The sequence below is a fragment of the Phaethon aethereus genome (assembly GCF_964289735.1).
Source record: "Phaethon aethereus genome assembly, chromosome: Z".
In the NCBI taxonomy this organism is placed as follows: Eukaryota; Metazoa; Chordata; class Aves; order Phaethontiformes; family Phaethontidae; genus Phaethon; species Phaethon aethereus.
Window position 1 is genome coordinate 29,113,440 of NC_138577.1, and position 20,495 is coordinate 29,133,934.

The window sequence follows — 20,495 nt, forward strand, 5'->3', positions numbered from 1 at the left end:
CCAAGCTAGAAGAACAGTTGCAATGGCAAGGACACTTTCCTGTTAGCCTTTACCTTGAACCATGATGTCAGATTTCATTTTGAAACACTCAGTCTTGTACCTGACATGAAAAAAAAAGCATAAAGAATGAATAGGGAAGATGTTGGGGCTCTCCAAATAGAAAATCTCCTGACAAATACTTCTGTTGTGCTGAAGCTCAACTGTTACTGACACAGGGCTTGAGGTCATCTTCTGACATGTTCCAGGAAGACAAATGTCTCCTGTGATTAGGAATGACTGAAAATACTCTCATCCATTGTAAGGAAACTCTTGAGTGACCATTTTTTCAAAGAAACAGGTTCTGCATCTTCCTGCAACAAGTCCTTTTTGTGCAGAATTGTAATGTCTGAAAGGAACTATGGACACTGACTTTAAAACTGCAAGCTCTGCATGTGTCACTGCTGCTTTGAGACTAGTCGTTAACGAATGACTTAGAATATGTGATGACTGAAACAGTATGTAAGTATTAATGAGCTGTAGCTGAGACCTAAAGATATCCAGGAACAAAAGCTGGCTTTTTTCCAGGAAAGGAGGCTGTGTTGCTGCATCCCCCTTACAATCTACCACAGAAATTTCTGAAATGATTTTACAGTGTTGCAGCCAGTGGTAGTTTCTTCAGCATGTCTAGCAAGTTGCATAATTGAGAGAAAAATCACATCCATAAGCATTATAGCTGTGCTGCCAAGCCTGCACATGAACACAGTCTACACTAACAGGACAAATTATTAGTATAAACTGTATTTTTCAGTCATGAAGTGTTATGAGCGAAGCTCTTGTGTAATTTTCATTATTCTCAGTGAATTCACTGCATCGCCTCCTTGCCAGCTTACACCACTTTCAGTCTCAGCCTCCTCCGTGTTCCCTCTGCAGCTGTTAAAGGGAGGGAGAGCTGCTGTGCTCGTTATTGTTTCTGAAACAGATTTTTTTCTCTTGCTTTCTTTTTTTCTCCAGCCCCTGTCATCTTTACCTTTTAGGAGTATTCTTGATTAACATGAAACAAAAAACAAGCTGTATTCTATCATAGTATGTATGTTTATTGAGGTATTTGAACTAGTGTGTAGTCTGTAATTATCTGTTGGAAAAGATAGTTTGATTCCTCCTGAAAGGAGGGCATATGAAGCCTCTGGAAACTTAAACCATTGCTTAAGATCATGTGACGATTGCTTTTTGTTCCTGAAGTGTAGCTACTGTGCTTTACCATTAGAGAACAGCAATTGCATTTCTCTGCCGTACAAGAACTGAACTGCTTGAAAGCTCTGCTTTGCCCTTGTGGGTAGATACTGGATAAACTTACACAAATATTTATTTGTAGTTTTTAAACCATAACAGTGGCATGCTGACAAACGGATAGACTGGGGAGGGAAGCGATATCCAGCTAGGTGAGAAGTCATTAGCTTGCCCCATGGCATAGCAGGAGTTACTTTAAGTTGCTGGGCTCAGTCATCTTCAGCATGGGTGTTACTTCTGCTTTCTAATATTTTCTGACATTAATGTGTAGTGTTTGGTTTGTTATTATGTCAACCTACATATGAGTTTGACATATAATAGGTACTTTTTTGTCACACATTTTAAGTGACTTGTTTAAATAGCCTTAGCAACAGATGGCTTGGTTGACAGCATGAAGTAGTTGTTTGCAACTGCAAAACCCACAGTACTTGGATAATTCAACACATTTGATACTTTTATCTTATATCATACCTTTTTACTTTGTTTTTAAGTCTATAATTACCTGCTTAAAGCAACCTTGAATATTATGTTTTGGGTTTGATTGCATTTTGAAATTGTTCCTTTCTTAGTGCTGTATCAGATACGTTTTAAGGTTTCTCTAATTGGGCCCCACTTCAAGCTGTCAAATCGCTATTGTTACAAAGTATTACCACTCTCTCCACCCACATGATTTGCAGGGTGCAGAGTGATACGGCATTACAAGCAGACTTGAAACACAGTATAGCAAGATGAAGCTGAAGAGATGAGTTCCTCCTTCTGAATCTTTCCTTATCGTGTGGATAGCTGAAAATTATTAGCACTTTTGATTTTTATTTTTAAGTTATCTTTCTAGCCAATCTGTTGTCTTCAAACAGTTGTAATATAAAACATACATGTGAAATTCTTGTTTGAGATAAAGGCAGCTATCAGTGAATGATTCATGTTTCGTTGTAGTGTTTCCACATGTGACACCCAAAGGAATTAATGGCATAGACTTTAAAGGAGAAGCTATAACTTTCAAGGCAACTACTGCTGGAATCCTAGCTACACTCTCTCATTGTATTGAACTCATGGTAAAACGTGAAGAAAGCTGGCAAAAAAGGCTAGATAAGGTAAGATCATTTTCCTTTTACTTTTATTGGAAAAAAAAAAGTTTCTTTAGCTTGAAATTGACATTTCAAATGAGCTGTTCTTAACTTTTTTATTACAGATATTGCTTTATTTTTATGTACAGCATTTATTAATTTTAGGAGCTTTCATTATTACTCCTATAGCATGTTAAAGCCTCAACCTGACTGGTGATACAGAAACACTATTCATCATAGTCTTTCTTTTCCAAGCCCTTGTACAGATAGTATTCCTATATTTTTAATATCTATAGAGAACCTGACAGTATTCCGTAGTAACAAGTGTATTGCTTGCAGCCTTCTAAAAGAGACCTAATTATCCATACTTGCAAAATGATGTGCAAATCCCTGAAATACTGTAATTGTGATAAGTGATGGTGACAATACTGAGGAGAACAACCAGTTCTAACTTTAAATGTCTCTTTAAGATACAATTATTTCTCTTTCATTTAGGAGATTGACGAAATTAAGCCATGTGTTATACTAATTGGTTAAATTTTTTAGGTGTGTGTGGTACTAAAATATCTGTTATTCTGATGGCAGTAATAGTTCATGCTAAGCCTACTCAACCACTATAACAACTCAAAAGGTGCAGTGCCTTCTCATGAGATGCATTGGAGGTGTGGCTAGGTTGTACTTCACACTTTGTTTTCTAGAATCCTGCCATCACTGGCTGGTGTCCTGTGCAGTCCTCTAGCTGTTGTTGTCTCTTGTTTTTCAATTAATGTGATTCCATGTAGTGTATATCACACTACAAATCTTACACCATATGTTTTAGTGGTACACGATTCAAAGAATGAATGTGTTTGGACAAAATACATCCATGTTTGAATCCTTGCCCCTGTCTCCTGGGTTCTTTGTCCATATGTCAAAGGCCTGGCACTGTCGAACTGTATTGCAACTTTTGTCAAAACTTAAATTGTTACTGCTTCATCTAAATATTTGGAGAAATTACAGTAGATATAAGACTTGAAGCTTGATCATAGGGTAACCCAGGTTGGACTAGACACCTCAAGAGGTCTGTCTCTGTCCATTCTCCTGCTTAAAGGAAGGAGAGTTTGAGATAAGAATGGGTTGTTCAGGGCTTTGTCAAGTCTGGTTTTAAGTCTACAAGGCCATAGTGTGCACAACTTTTCTGGGCAGCCTGTTCTGCTGCTCAACTGTTGTTATAGTGAAAAAGTTTTCCTTACATCCAGTTGGAGTAACCCTTATACCAGTATCTGCCCATTGTTTTTCATACTTCTACTGTAGACTGCTGTGCAGAGTCTGGCTCAGTTTCTTTATGACTTCTGTGGAGGTGTTGGAAGGCTACTATTAGGGCCCCTCAAAAAGCCTTCTTTTCTGCGGGCTGAGCAAACATAGTTCACTCTTGTTGATCAGACTTTGCGTAGAGCATGGATGAAGTGAATTTTTCTTGTCCCTAGGTTAGTATATGTTAATACAGAATAATATGTTAATATAAAATTTGAATTCATTTAGTTTAGGTATTTGTCACTTTTCTCTGAACTAACTTTAAAGAACTTGTTTTTAGCTGCAAGTAGTTTAACAAGTTCAAACCTAAATTTCACTTTGGGTCTCATGTAACTGACACTTTATACAGCAAGAGTAAATATGTTTTAAAGGGGCCACAAGCTTATTTGGACTTGTTTTCCCAGCAATTAAAATAGCAAAAGCTTCTAAAAACTTGGAGGTTTTAAGTTGCTCTGCTTTGGTACACTTGCAACTTTTTTAAAGTCATGTTTGTCAATTAAATTTTCTGGGGTCTACAGCACACTCATGGTAAAGTACTTTTTGTGTTCTTATAATTGCTAGCCTTTTGGAAGAGGAGATTTCTATTGAACTAAATAATAGAGAATTGTGGTGGGCTAGCCTTGGCTAACGGCCAAATGCCCACCCAACTGCTCACCACCCATCCAGCAGGACTAGGAGGAAAAATAGGGTGAGGAAGCTTATGGGTCAAGAGAAAAACAGGAAGATTGCTTACTGGTTCTTGTCATGGCAGAATGTTCTTGACTTGGGGAAAATCAATTTGTTGCTGATTTAAAGTAGATCCAGTTAATGGGAAACAAAAAGTCAAACACTAAAACAGCTTTCTTCCCAAGCTCAACTTCACTCTTTCACTGCAGGACCCTCTACCCACTGCTTGCTATCTCCAGGCACTGCAGGGTGAGGAATGTGGCATTGCAGTCATTCCAAAACATTTCATTTCTGCCACTCCTTCCTCCTCGCACTTTCTACCCGCTCCAGTGCAGGCACTCTCTGTGGGCAGCAGTCCTGTGGGAGAAATCTGCTGCAGTATGGGTCCTCCATAGAACATGGTTCCTTCAGAAAATGTCCCTCTGCTCTTGTGTGGGGTCCTCCATGGGCTACAGTGTGGATAAGGTCTCTGTCCTGGAGCTGCTCCTCTTCCTCTTCTGGTCATTGCATCTTCCCTGTTTCTCACTTTTTTTGTTTCCCCCTTCCTTTCTCTCTGGGGTGTTTTTTTTCTCTTAAATACATTTTCGGAGAGGTGTCACACACATGGTGGATGGGCTCAGCTGTGGTGGGTCTGTTTCAGAGCTGGATAGAACCACCTCTGTTTGACACAAGGCAGCTTTTGGCCTCCTTGCACAGAGGCCACCCCTGCAGTCCCCCATGACCAACACCGTGACACCTACACCCTTAAAGTTGACTGTATTCAGACCTTTGCTAGCACTATTCCACTTCAGTTCTAGAGCTGCTTTTGTTTTCTTTTTATCGTGTTGTTTTAGTGGTTAAACATGGCTTTACAAAAGTATCTTCTGTAACTATAGGCCTGAACAAAAAACATTGCTCTGTCACCTGATAAATAGATGTGAGAGGAGAATGGTGTTGATCTTTGTACTTTTGGTTTTCTTGAATAGATGCGTACGCTGCCCTGAAAAGGAAGTACATACTGTGAGATAATAAAGTTCAGAATACCTTCTTGAAGAGATTAGTGGGGAAAATTACATTAAATTAGGCAGCTGTTTGTGTTTTAGCTGGGAGGGTTTTAGAGCTCTTATAAGTCTATCCAGTGCCTCTAAAAGACCATCTAGCAGAGTTTAAAGGGGCAGCATCAAGTTTTTCCTTTGAGTGTCGGCAGATTCATACTGCTGGCTCTGCACTGTGCAGGTTTGTCACAAGGAAGATCACGGAAGGTGGCTAATATCAATGAGTGTTTTACAAGTAGCATAAGTGCCACTGTAATCCAGCTCACTTTCCGCTCCTCTCCAGCCTCCTCACTCCAGTAGCTTCAGAACTGCCTTTTACTTAACAGCAACAGACAAAGGTGATTTAGTAAGAGTCCTGCTATGTCCCAAAACTATACATCCTCCATCTTCTAGAGGGCTATCTTAGCCTAAAGATGCAAGACAGATTTATGTCTCCTGAACTTGAAGCAAATGTGTTTCAAAATTATAGATGTCCTAAAAGAATTCTCATATTAAAAAGAGCTCAAGTTCAATAGAATTTGTTGAATCAGGAGGTGATCATCTTATGAAGTATCTTTCTTTATAACGGCCTCTTTTAATGTAAGGAAGGGTTTTAAGTTACATTCTGAAGGATGGAAACTATTTTTAAACCTTTGAAAAAAGAAATTGTTTTAAAAACATCTTAATTTTTAAGGAGACTGCTAAAATAATGCATTTGATTGTAATTTTAGAATTCTATACTTAGGTTTCTTTCTGTTACCAAAACAGTTAGATGGCCAGAATAAAAGCAATATGAAAACATGTAATGTTACCTAAAGGTAACTGTAACTGTAGTTACAGCTTTGCTTTCAACCTTTCACTTTTAGCTATTAAAATCCAGAGCTTGACTTTTTATTTTTCCAGTGTAGTATATTTTTCAGTATAAGCCTCTTGAATGTATTATTTTAAAATAGACTTTTCTTAAAAATGGATAAACAAGGAAAGGATTTAATCTCTAGTATTTGGTCCATTGTTTTATTTGCAGCAAAATCCTTGTGATGATGCTTTTCGTGTTGTCTTGACTGCAGAAACATTTTTCTATTCTTGTTTCCTTTGGTCTTGCTAATTGTTATTAATGAGCAAAATTATCTTCTGAACATTAAATTTTACCTTAAGATTAACACGTCTAGCTTATTTTGTTCACCTTTGACAATTACAACTTAAATGTCTCATTACATTTTACAGAGTTTGAATATACCAGTAATTTTTCTGCTGTGCAGTCAGTTTCCCAGTTTCTGCTTTATTTAGTGTTTTTGCCAAGAGAAGCTGGCATATTTGGAGAGTTGTCTTTTGACACATGTGAATTATCAGTAATTTGTGGATTGAAGTACAGAAAGTGTGGGGATTTGGGGCGAGCGGGAGGTGGCATTGGTTGGTTGGGGGTTTTTGTTTTTCCTTCCAAGTGTTCTGGTAAAACCTCTATGCCTTCTCTTATTGAATTACTCAAGTCATACTTTATGCATCTTCAGGACTCCCCAATTCTTTTCAAAAAAGATAAACGTGCAACATTTTGTGACATATAAGTGTTAGCAGTTACTGCCTCTTTGTGATAGTTTCAGAAGGGAAAAACACATGTTCACAGATAAAGACAATACTGTCTTCACCTAAATGCTGCTTTCTTTTCCTAAGAATTTTCCTGTGGAAAACTATACTACTTTGTTTTACATCAAAACTGTTGCTTTACTTTTCAAACTTTTCTTTAGAAACTGGAAAATGTATTCCAGAGTGAACATTACTGACAAATTCCCAGTTGGTAAACTCAGCCTTTCAGTATTGCTTTGGGATTTTCCACTAAAACTTTAAAGTTCAAATTGGGTTACTGGATAATTATACTCATGTCTGAAAATAGTCTGTGGTGTGCAGTTGTCACCTGTAAGACTTAACTTTTTTCCACCTGAAGTGATTCTGAAAGGGGACAGAGAAGCATCTTACATACTAAAGCTAAATTCTGCAAGAATTCTGTAAGTGTGTATAGCTTTTTCACTGAGACTGGCAGTATGTAGAATTTGCAGGGGACATATTATACTTAATCTGATTCTGGCATTACTACTTTTTAATTCAAAATATACAATGACAATAGACGTCAGTGGCGCTAGGTAGTCACACACCTGTTATGGGAGAATGATGTTGTTAGTCTCTGCATGGAGTTTGCAAAATGATTCACGTTGATCCTATGCCAGCTAATTATAGATAGAAGCTGACACGCTGTGACTCATTGGTATCTCACCACATTCAACAAGTTAGTTTTTTACCAGTCTTACTTTTCACTCTTTGTTATCACAGCACAAGGATCTGTGTCAAAGAGGCTTATATAAACTGTCAGTCAGATACAAAGTCTGACCCTCAATGAACCATGAATAGCTATGCTTAAACTAGATTCCACTTTTTGCTTGCTGATCTTATTTCTCCTACATGACTTAGGTATCCTCAAGGTAGCTAGCTTCCCAAGCTTTGTGTTTATATATGCATGTATATGGGCAGACATGATGCATGCATGCAAATCAATTCAGAAAATCAGCAGCTTTGTAATTGTTACTTGGAAAAAATAATACTGGTCACTCCACTTATTTGCATGTTAGCTATTATCAGTCAATTTATTCTTACTGTGTCAAATGATAATGTAATTTTACAGGAGATAGAGAAAAGGAGAAGAATTGAAGAAGCATACAAAAATGCTGTGACAGAACTGAAGAAAAAGTCCCACTTTGGAGGGCCAGACTATGAGGTACAAATTCTGCTTTTGAAATTTTTAAAAACACTATGACTTTTAAAGATTTCTTTTTTCTCAAAGAGGGAAAGGGTTGGTAAATCAAGGTGTTTGGCTTATGCAAGTGTGTTCGTGGCACTTCTATTTTTCCACCTTGGAAATTGAAACTGGATGAAGAAACTCAGTCCCTAATTTTTTGAGGTCTGTCTTTACCTCAGGCTTCCATGTTCTGCTTTTGTCTAACATATTTTGCTTACTGATATTTTTGCTGATTTTTTATTTTCCTGTACATTTGATACTGCTTATATGCAATAGTTTCTTTCCCTGTTTAATGGCTCAGCTGTATAGATATGTAAAGCAAATATGAAAATCATGACTGCAGAGGTAGTCCTAGAATCTGAAGTTTAACTTGAATTGATTTTTAACTTGTCACTGCCATTTGAAATTTCATGTTGACAAATTCAGTCATTTTAGGTTCCTTTCATCTGTTAAACTGCATATTTCAGCAGCTTCCTCCTGAGTGAGATATTTAGTCAAATTCTAAGACACTTAAACCACCTCCTAAAAAATAATGTAAGCTAATGTACCTATAATGCACTTTGCATAATTTTTCAGAACTTGACCACTTCATGTACATTAGTCAAACATGTTTCTGCTTACAAATCATAGCCTGAGAAACAGTACTAATATGTTGAGATATTTAAAACATACTTGAGCTTAGGTTCTCTGTTGTGATTGCAGCATACACTGTAAAAGAAAAAGATGGATAGGGAGTTGGACTTTGTCTACCTGGTTATGAACCCAGCCATTTCTCCCAGATATCCCTTATTGTAAAATAGTTTTTTGAAATTAGCTGGACCAGTTTGTTTTACAATAAAAAGCAGTAAATCTAATTTTCTGGAGTTAACATTTTACTTAATAAACTCAAATTTTTAATAGTTGACTCAACTCTACCTGCTGTTTAGCATTAAACTAAAGTTCTTTCCAAGAATTTTCAATAGAGAACCCCAGGATTTTGTCTTATGTTTCAAGCACATATCTGAAATCTGCCCTAAGGCAGTGGAATACTTGGAAGGAGTCTAACTACACAATTAGGTTAATATGTGTACATTACTGACACTCTGTAAACATTTTAAGAGAAGCTATTTGTTAATTAAAACCTAAATCTGATGTCAAAGCGTATTGACACTGTTACTCAGTTTCCTGGTTTTCTTATTCTTTGTACAACTATCCCTAAATTGTAGTTAGAGGGAGTAACTTCCTTTAAGAAGCAGGGTTTTCAGAGGAATTGTAGTCTAAGAATATTGTTGAAAATATTTGAAGTCTGTAGAAAATATTTGCTTCCATCAATTATATGCATAATAAGTGTGTATTTCAAATGTTAAACTTCAGTGGAATTCTCATGTCTCCAAAACTTTGAACTAGTTTTGTTTCTTATGCTCTAGGAGGGTCCTAATAGTCTGATTAATGAAGAAGAATTCTTTGATGCTGTTGAAGCTGCTCTCGATAGACAGGATAAAATGGAAGAACAGGTATTGATACTTTAAAAGATGCCTTAATGATAGGCACTTCGTGGGAGACAAAAGATGCCTTAATGATAGGCACTTTGTGGGAGACTTCTGTGACTTAAACTCAGTCTTGGGGTGCTTCTCCTGAAGCTCTAGATATTTTATTCTGGCGCTCGTAAGGGGGATTCACTTAGTATTTTTTCAGTTAAATATTGTTGCTTAACATGAATTTTGAGAAGGTGACTTCACAGCTTACATAGAAAAAGATAGTATAAGTGTTAAGCTAATTGAATGTTGCTAGTTTCTAATTCCTAAGCAAGTGTCCTGTGTAAAACTTACCTTTGTATGTAACTGATGCCCTGTGCAAATAAGAATATCAAACACTGCAGCTGTTTCTCAAAAACTAATTATTGCTCTGAAGCTTCTTTTGACTCTAGCAGTATGTGAAATAGGATAGACATGATTCTGTTGGTGTTTGTTTTTCTTTAAAAATTCTGTAGGGTCTGCCTACTTCTCTAATTCATTTCTTGAATACACTTCAGTGGCAAGGATCAAAAAGGGGTATGATGCATGTGAGGAAATATATAGAATATGAGAACGTATAGCAGTATATAAAAGGAGAGGGAATAACAAAGTGGTGAACCCTTTGTCTTAAAAATGTTTAGGTTTGTAAGTATAGTGAATACAATGACTTGGTTAAGATCCAAAATACTTTCTGGTGGACATACAGTACCCAACAAAGTTTACCTATGTTGGGACCTCTTAGCAGAGAGTAGAAGTTTTGAGTGACTGTCCACATGGGTCTTTAATGCTGCCAATCTCTTTTCCTTAACGCCGAAATACACTTCAAAGTATAGATTAAATCAATCTTCAGACCTATTAACTTACTGAGAATTCCAGCAGGATGATAGCTTCATGCCTGTCATGGACAGCATTAGTTGAGGCCACTAAGTAGATTGAAGATGACTCACTCTTTTCATAGTCCACCCAGTAGCAGCTGACTACTAGTAATTAAACCTATTTTGTTGCAGTCCCAAAGTGAAAAGGTCAGATTACACTGGCCAACACACTTACCTTCTGGAGATGCATATTCTGCTGTGGGGACTCATCGATTTGTCCAAAAGGTAAGATATGTCTCATGATCTCCTATGTATATGATGACCTATGATATTTCTGTGTAATATTTTGTATAGTTAGGTGAGATTTTTTTTAGGTGTTTCTAGTAACTTTCAATGGCTTTATTTTCAAATGAAGTAGCTGGAATTGGAGGAGGACTGTTTTCTGTCTTGACTTAAAAAATACTGATTTGAGTATCTATTTAGAATACCCTTGACTTGTATCAAGCTTGTCAGATAACAAAGGAAAAATCCCAGCTTGCTAACCTCAGTGTTTTTAACATACCTTCACCAAAATTCATTGAATTTATTTTATAAAAAAAAAAAATCCAGTGTCTTGTATCAGGACCAGTTGACTTTTTTTGGTGTTATTGGAAACACTGTGTTCCTCTCAGGGCTATGCTGGGAGCGTAATACGTAATAGGTGCATGAAATCAGCATTTGCTGCTGTGCTTGCTGCTTATGGTGCTTTTGTTTTCCTTTTCTTCATTATCTTGTGCTTGCAAGTTGGTACTGAATGCTCTGTTGTGCCTTTGTTCTGATTACTTGGTTTTTTCTTTGTCTGTCTCTGGTAGCCCTATAGTCGCTCTTCCTCCATGTCTTCCATTGATCTAGTCAGTGCCTCTGATGATGTTCACAGATTCAGCGCCCAGGTACTGTATTAATGTGTAGAGTGGGGGTTGCATATCTTTGCTGTATTTCATCCTCTTCTCTAGAACCTGGGTTTTTGTTACAGAAATCACTGCTTGCTTTAAACTAGTATGTTGAGACAAACAAAGGAGTTCTCTATTTCTGCACTAAATGGTTGTCTTTTTACATTCTGCTTGCATGCATATCACTTGTGCAGAGGCCCAAATCTTGTGAAACTTGGATTTAATTCAGCATCTTTAATAAAAAAGCCTATAATTTGAAAATTTTGTAATTCTGATTATAATCAAAGTAGAACACTACTACTGTGTGGGCTGGAGATGGTCTTGGCTTCAAATTGAATAGTTTTTCTTGCTTTTAAATCAAAGGGTTTATTTTTGTCTTTAACTTTTGTTTGTAATGACATTGAGATACTAAATGTTAAGGTTCATTATTACCATTTTTTACCTCTACAACTAGTTTTATTACAGAAAGCTCATAAAGTGTGTTGTTGACAAACAAGCTTGGGGGTATGAGAATTTTTACTGAAGAGTAAATATTCACTTACCCTTCAAAAAATGTCTGACATCCTGAATATGTCAATGTATTCATAGTAACATTCTAGTAAAGTACAAAATCACCCTGGGTGCTTGCTGTGGAGATCATAGTTTACAGTAGAATTAGACAGGTGAGTTCATGTGTTTGTTCTTTAGTCTCAAAAAAAATTGTTCAGACATGGCATTCATGCCATTGGTTTCCTTCTGCTGTGGTCCATATGTGATTGTGAATATGGCTTCCTTCTGGGTCTATTATTTTGGAATTTTTTTGAAATTTTTAACTAACACTGCAAACAATCTGCTCTTGCAAATAGAAGGAATGGGTTTTCTTTTGATTAACAGATCCTGGAATTGTACCACCTGCAGACCTTACTACCAGCTTTATGACCAGGTCCCTAACACTTAAGGACTTGCTTATTGGATGGAAATCCCACCACTTGCCTTGACCTTTTGCAGTCAATTAAATTCTGAAATTTGAAATTACTGCAAGGGGCAAAGTATGCAGGTCACATGGCACAACACTGATAAGCTCATCTACTAGTACTCCAGTAGTCAAGTTAGTTTTTCAAGTTTTTTGTTTGGGAGGAAGGGGGAAATCAAGTAATAGAAAGTAAGTTTGATTCCAAAGATAGGAACTGGTTGTCTGTCAGGCTATGGGTACATGGGCAGTTCAATATAAGGGAAACTCATAGTTGCTAAAATAAGCAGGCCTCCTCATTTTCACCTCTTTTACGCCTGTAATAACATTTGTGCATTCATGTGATAAAGCTGAGTATCAGAGCACTAGTGTGGCTGAAAAACTAAGCATTTAAAAACAAGTGTGAAGTTGACCAGGTCCTTACCACAGTAATGCAAATTGAGGTTAAGGGTCTGGATCAAATGGACTGGATCAACTTGTTGCTCTTTTCAGCTGCTGCATGGATTATAGTATGTAGAAGTTACTACTGCATGCCTTCAAATGCAGTTTCAAGTTAATGAACTCAATGCAGAAAGGATGATCTTAACTTACAGGAAATTACTCTCTTCCCCTCCCCCACCCAAATATTTTCCCTAGAACAAATTTTTGCCAAATCTGCAAGTCAGTCTACCTGTTGTAGAGCTTCATTGCTACTGAACGAGCAGGTGAAAGGCACCTGAGAGCATGAAGAGAAAAGCAGCACACCTTCTTTTGGTGACAGTCTGCCCTGGACCTTATTAATACGAAACTGGCCTCTGTCCCCAGGTTGAGGATTTGGCTTTTGAAAAGCCAAATAATATGTGACTTGTGTCTAGACTTCATTCATACAAAGGGAATTTTGGTATCAGTAAAAGGTCAAATAGAAACTTGCCTCGTTTTTAAGATTGAGAAGTATAAATACGTATTCTAATGGGAGCTGGTTCTTCAGGGTGCCTGTAGAAAGGCATTGATTTGTGTTTGCCAGTTGGGTAGGAGGTTGTGGGCTTAAAACTCTGTAGATGTTTTTCAGATTACTTTCTTTTAAAGGACTATCAGATTTTAAAATAGATTAAGCTGTTCTGAGGGCCTTTAAAGTGAAGAACTTCCCACATAATGTTCAGGCCAAGGCTGCAGGGTGTACAGGTTACAAGTATTTTTTGCAGACCATTCCTGTAGCCTGCCAAGAACCCAGAGGTGGTAGTGTGGCCTCCCCAGTGGGAAAGAAGTTATGAATCTTGACTGTGGGCCTTTGGAATAGATGCAAGTTGACAGACAGTGACCAGTACATAGATTACATACAGTTTGTACAGGTAGTATCCACAAAGCAGTTGTAGGTACTGCAATTCCTTGGTGAAGCAAAAGTAAACTGTTTAGATTGCACTCCCATGGATGACTCCTTTTCTTTCCTTACTATCTCCCTCATCCCTCTGCATTTAGCATAAAGCAAAAAGCAGCAAAAGACAAAACAAACATGTAAAAGCTAGCTTTGTCCTTAGTAGATGAGGAGCTAGGGGAGAAGAGACATAGGGACTTGGAGGTGTTGCAGGTAAGTGGGAGTATGGCGAGGATTCCTTTCTGAAAGAAGTGTGACCTAGAGCTAGTAAATTGAATATTTAAATAGCCCACATTCCTATCTGGTTTGGATTGTACTGTTACTGTTTCACTGGGAAAAAAAAGAATCTTTTGTAGAAAACCTGCTACTAACTGGCAGAAAAAGATGACTTGTCTAAAAGCAGAAACACAAATATTGTGGGTATTTACTTCCTTATAACTTAAACAAAACAAACAAAGAAAACGCAAAGAAAACCCCAAAAACTGGAGTGACAACATTTGCTTCTGCAGAGAAGTCTATAGCTAAAATAAGATAAACTAGAATTTCCATCCAGTGGATTTTATTTTGATGTTGTACTTTGAGGATTTTGACTTGATTCAGTTACCTTTTTTCTTACTGGTCTTAAGTGTATTGCCCACATAGTACAAACAAAATTACTGCTTTAAATTAAAAGTAAATAACCTTTTTCAATTCTATATTAAATAAGAAAAGAAAAAGATCATTAAGTATTTTTTAATTTTGCTTTCTACTTGTACGTACTTGCTCAAATATGTTTTCTGTGTCATTTTATGTGCACACTAGGCTTCATATCTTTGTAGCTTGTGCAAAACCACTTATGGATTCAAGCTACTGATCTTGTGATTGTGCACTTAAATTAATCTTTGTGTTGGTCCATTAACTAAACTTTGCTTGTAGTGCCTTTCCTGTTGGACAAAAAGGTATTTCTAGTAATTCAGAAAAATAGTGTCAATCACAGACTTATTTGCTGTGACAAGTTTTAGTAGTCATCTACCTTTTGGGTAGAAAAAAGTTAAAGCATTTCCAGTACTTGTAAATATTACATAGCAATGGATACCTCATATTTTTGCTTCTATTTTTATTTGGGGGAGAGTGGGATTTAGAAAGGGGTGGGGAACCAAAGAAAACAGAGTAAGATTGTAGATTTAAAATAAAAATCCATTTCCTTTCACAGCACCCATTTTCATGCACATTATATGGAATAAAAAGAGGTATTCACATAGCTTGATAAAAATGTATCAAATATTTGGCCTTTAAGAAAAGCACACAGCTGTCTAGTGAAATAATTTTTAAATTAATATTTTGTAATAGTAGAATCTCTGTAGCATTATCATTTTTTTGAATGTAAGCAATTCTGTTCATTTTTTCTATCTGGCAACTGTCCAAGGATGCCAGCGAAACAGACTAGACATTCTTTGCTCATGACTTGTTTCCTTCGGTGCTCTTCCAATATGACTTTTTGATATGCATTCACTTTTTTGTCTGTCTTCTCATCCCCCCACCTTTGTTCGGCTTTTTAAACGTTCTTCAGTGAATATCTTAAAAGTGCATTATAATTCTATTTAGACATACCTGAAATATGTTCTTGTATGTTGAAATAAATCTGTCTTAGGTAGGAATAATGAGTTTTGACAGTTTCGAGGTGCAAAAGAAGGATAGGAAGTGCCCATAAAGAATGAAGTTGGAAGTTGAATCAAAAAGCCAGAATTATCTGCTTGTTCTTAACCTGTAATAGAAAGCTCTGTTGTCCAAATTCAGCTCCTGCGCAGGATTTGAAGTATTTGACTTGTGCCTTCCAATACTGTATACTCTCTGCCTAAGAAGATGGAAGGAATGAGTTAAATATGTGTAATTTTTTTTTCTTTTAAAGGTGGAAGAGATGGTACAAAACCACATGACATACTCCTTGCAAGATGTAGGAGGAGATGCCAACTGGCAGCTAGTTGTTGAAGAAGGAGAGATGAAGGTAAATGTGTGGGATTTTTTGTTTAACTGATGTAAGATGATATGCTGTGAAGACAGATTCATTCAGTCTAGTGGACTTGGTACTGTCTTTTCAATCTAAATGGTTCTGTGATTCTCTGTTAATACTATCAGTCAGTGAGTTCTGCTGTTAAAACTTGTCTCTGAGAACAGTACTGTTCATTAGGACTGGAGTCCACAAGAGCTGTGGCTTTTAATATATTTATTCATGCAAAATCCTATGTAACTCTCGCAATAGCTTTATCTTTGTAGATTCCTTTCTCATTCTCTCATACTTAAAACTTGGTATCAAAATGGTGTGTAAACTCAATCTACGAAAACGTTTAGCAAGTTACTGTGTTGGCTGCTCTACTGTGCTTGTATGGATCCTTTTGCATAGTGACAAATAAGGCAGCTTAGTCATTTTTGGAGTAGCCATTCTTGAAGTACTGGTTTTCAATGTCAATTACCAGGTAAGAATGTCTGCATTGGTAGTTACCAGAGAACACTGACATGGCAAATTTTTCATGTTTTAGTCTTCTTAGATAGGTGTTTTTATAAAAAACAGCTGAAATTTTAAACAATTAAAACATGAACAATTTTGACAATTTCTGTTCTACATTTCTTTCTTTGTATTTGGCTATAGGTATACAGAAGAGAGGTGGAAGAGAATGGAATAGTTTTAGATCCTTTGAAAGCAACCCATGCTGTTAAAGGGGTAACAGGGCATGAAGTTTGCCACTACTTCTGGAATGTTGATGTTCGTAATGACTGGGAAAGTAAGGAATTGGTTCTTAAGTATGGCATGTTTATCAGCAAGTGTATTTATAACATTGACCTAATATATGTACTTGTTTACTGATAGGTTTTTTTTCTCTGCTTTTTTAGCAACAATTGAGAATTTCCATGTTGTCGAAAATTTAGCTGATAATGCGATCATCATTTACCAAACACATAAGGTAATAACACTTCTGCCATATGCATACCTTACTCAGACAGTCTGGGGCATACATGTTCTAATCTTGTTCTGAAATACTTTAGTGGCTTAGCAACTTAAAATACTGTTCAGAACAATGTTTCAGAACAAGTTCTGTATTAAACTGCAACTTTGTCAATTTTTAAAACTTGTCTTGATAGCATAATTGCTTGTGCATGTGTCTGATAGAGCTTGTAATAACAAATGAGGACTGTTTTTAATCTCTAAATACATCACTGCCTGCTGGAGTCAATAGCAAGAGTCACCTAAAGCGAATGGAAGCAATAAATCAACACTGACTAGAAGGAAAAAACCCATACCACTGTGTCATAGGTTTTGTTGCAATAATGCAAGCTATTGTTGACATACACATTTGCATTATGAGGGCGTATAATTGCTGGTACAATATTTGTTCCTATAATTTAATTGTTTCCCCCCACTGCAAACAGTTCTGGTGTAGCTTTACTACATGTTCATTTGAATTATAACCCAAAAACTAACTTTAAGGTTTAAAAAAAGGTGGGAATGAAGTGTGCAGATTCATCTTTAATCTTGCATGATTCCAAGTATTAGTATAGTCAGATATTAAACCAAATATATTTCTTTGACAATTTTACCAGTAATGTGGTTACCATAAACAGAGGTAAGACAGTTGCGAGTAAGACAGTTGCTGTAAACTGTATAGTGTCGTCATAAAAGCTAGACTTTTTTCCCCCCTATTGAGTGTCAGGGAAATCACTTTTGTGTATTTTCTTATTTTATCAGACATTTTGCTTATAATATCAGTTTACCATATCAGTTTATATAATTATTACATATTATATGTTACATATAACATATAATAATTGTATAATAAATATATAATTATTATATAATCAGTATAATATCGGTTTACCATATCAGTCTTACTGAAGTAGTAGCTTTTTGAAATAATATTTGTTTTAAAAATTTCTCTCCCACACTCGCTCTCTGGAGGCATAAATAACTGTAGATGCATCTCTTTATACTTAACCACTAGCTCAGTTTGTACCTTACAAGTATTAACTAAAATGCAAACCTGAGGTTGAGGGAACAGGAGGGGAACTGCCTCTTCCTGTTTGTCTACTGAAAAAGGCATTGCAGCTTGGCTTCCTGCATTTCAAAGGCCTTAAACTTTTGCCTTAAATATTTTAAAATGAAGCATAGCCATATAACCTGATATGCGTCTGTGCAACACCTATGTTTCAGTTTTGAAAATGAAATTACTAACTTGAAGAAACTTTTACTTAAATAACATGAATTACCTATTTTGCCTTGTTTTTTCCATTATCTAAGGATAGTAAGTACTTAACTTGCAAAACTGGAAAAGCTTATATTCAGGTGTTTCTCTGCAGAGGGTGTGGCCAGCTTCTCAAAGGGATGTGCTGTATTTGTCTGCGATCAGAAAGATACCAGCATTCAGTGAAAATGATCCTGAAACCTGGATTGTGTGCAATTTCTCCGTGGAACATGACAGTGCTCCTGTAAGTATTTTCATTCTATCAAGTTCTGCTTTTAAGATAATGTTTCTATTATGTGGTAATATATGTGACTAGTGTCAGGGAGGTGAGAAGGTTATGCAAAAGTACAGTTTATTTAAACTAGGTGATACAATGACCTGATGAAGGCATTCTAAGCCAAAAGCTTTCTTGCCTTATCTCAACAGTTGGCAGATCTAAGGTGTTGCAGCAGAATGGAAGCAAAATTTCTGGAGCTGTAAAAACATTTTAAAGAATTGAGGTTATTTTGTATGGAATCAAATCAATTACTCTTTGGTATTGCCAAATGTAGGAGTAGACTCATATAATTGAAGATACGAAATCTGTTAAACTTCTCTTACACAGCTCTGCCTTTTTTCTGTCAGATAGTAGCAATGATTGTTTTCTTTGGAGTATTTCTGTGCTGATTGCTATGCCATAGCCTGCTTACAAGGGAAAAGCTACTAACGGATATTTGTAAATGCTAATACATTATTTTTTAAATGTTTCCTTACTCATTTGTCAAAATAACTGAAGTAATTTACTTTTAGTATGTATTAGGCAAGCAGAAACCTGAGATTCAGGCATTTCAGTTTAACCCTTTCCCTATTCATCATATCCTTTTCACTTATATTCATTTTATATCCATGTAGTGCTAGAATGCAAACTCTCAGAAGCACAGCTTCTGGAGTGTCTTAGACTTCATGGTAAATTAAAATGTTAGCAGTCAAGTATGCTGAAACAAATTCAGTTTGAAGCTTACAAATGTTTCTTTTTTTTTGGTAGCTGAACAATCGCTGTGTCCGTGCCAAAATAAATATTGCTATGATTTGTCAGACATTAGTAAGCCCACCAGAGGGGAACAAGGAAATAAGCAGGGACAACATCTTATGCAAGATTACGTATGTAGCTAATGGTAAGTCCAAAATTTTTTATTCTGACATTTATGATATATGCTAATTCCAGGGAGCTGAATACTGGCAAAAAGAGCTTGATGCAGTTTTCTGTTAAATTTATATATAGCATCACACTTGTGGTCTTCATGTTCACAAAGAATTGAATTAATACGCCTCATGAATCAGAGAATGTGATCATTCATTGTGTGGCATTCTGTGAGGTATAAATGGAAGTGGTGTGTAGGTCAGTCCTAAGTACAGAACCTTGGAGTGGAGGAGGGTGGACAGAAGAAATACCTGCAGCTGGGATGACTTGGCATAGATTTTAGTTTCATTTTTTTATGTATTGCTGTAATATTTTTCCCCTTGATTAATCTTGTTAGGCTGAAAAGCTGCTGATAGTAAAGATACAGTTCTTACCCTCACTGTTAAGAAGGAGCAAATACATTTTGTATGAGGATGCTTGCAAGCTGTATAATCTAGTCTACATTTTTTTTTTATAATTTTTTACCTGGATATTATTTCAGTCAATACCCAACTTTTGGGTATTGACTGAAAAGTTATGAAAGCCAAACTGTATTGTTACTGTACCCAGTATTTAGCAGTGTATTGTAGTATTTGAGCTACATACTTATTAGCTCCTCTCCTGTAGCTACAAAACATTTCAAGAGTAGCTCACCTGCTTATTACTTTTAACCACCTATTACATGGCTTACTAAAAAGTCACAGTCTGAACATTGGTTCAGTAAATCTTTGCCATATAGGAGTGATGTAATTTGTATTAAATCCTGTACAAATAATACTATATGGTGTTAAACTCTGGGGTAAGCTGCTTTGTTTCCTTTTTAGAAGTTTCCCCAACTACTTAAAAAAATACATTTTCATTGATAATGCCTGAGCTGTGATTATATGGGAAGTGGCAGCTGTTCCAGCTAAATACTTGCTCTGTGAATTGAAGCATATTTTTAGAATCAGTTCAAATTTTGTTTAAAGTGCTTTAAAAATAATTTATAAGACACTGACTATGCAGCAGTTAACTTTTCAGTAAGTCTGACTTCTGCTTTCTTTGAAGTAAGAAGTAACTCAAGTCTATTTTTCTGTTGTTTCTTGGAGGTCCTTAGAGAATATGATCTTCTATTTGGAAATTCCCCAAAGACTCACAACACATCGTGTTTAATGTTTTCTATAATAGCAGCATCATAGAACTGGACTAAGCTTCAGTATTAAGAGTAGAAAGTGCTACAACACAAGCTGTAAAGGCATAAAAGAATCTGCTGATCACTATTCTTTCCTGTTACTTCAGAAAGAGTTGAAGGAATATCAGACTTAATTTTTTTTTTCTAGCCTTTAGCAGATTTGCTGTATTTCACTGTCTGTCTCGCTCTCTACTTCTAGTGAACCCAGGAGGATGGGCACCAGCATCAGTGTTACGGGCAGTGGCAAAACGAGAATATCCAAAATTCTTGAAGCGTTTTACATCATATGTGCAAGAGAAAACAGCAGGAAAGCCTATTTTATTCTAG

General features: G+C 36.3%; 1 protein-coding gene across 2 annotated transcripts in view; it reads left to right on the top strand.

Moving 5' to 3' along the window:
• Positions 1 to 20,495, top strand: part of CERT1 (ceramide transporter 1) — a gene marked incomplete at both ends in the record, with an annotated part of 72,125 nt that extends 51,630 nt beyond the window's left edge. Inside the window, 11 exons of one of the 2 annotated variants that reach the window (XM_082012942.1) lie at positions 2,200 to 2,357; positions 7,974 to 8,066; positions 9,494 to 9,580; positions 10,588 to 10,680; positions 11,247 to 11,324; positions 15,513 to 15,608; positions 16,251 to 16,383; positions 16,493 to 16,563; positions 17,954 to 18,082; positions 18,863 to 18,992; positions 20,368 to 20,495. In XM_082012942.1, coding sequence (XP_081869068.1) covers positions 2,200 to 2,357; positions 7,974 to 8,066; positions 9,494 to 9,580; positions 10,588 to 10,680; positions 11,247 to 11,324; positions 15,513 to 15,608; positions 16,251 to 16,383; positions 16,493 to 16,563; positions 17,954 to 18,082; positions 18,863 to 18,992; positions 20,368 to 20,495 — 1,196 coding nt within the window. The remainder of the gene's footprint in view (positions 1 to 2,199; positions 2,358 to 7,973; positions 8,067 to 9,493; positions 9,581 to 10,587; positions 10,681 to 11,246; positions 11,325 to 15,512; positions 15,609 to 16,250; positions 16,384 to 16,492; positions 16,564 to 17,953; positions 18,083 to 18,862; positions 18,993 to 20,367) is intronic. The other variant, XM_082012943.1, reaches the window with a different exon arrangement.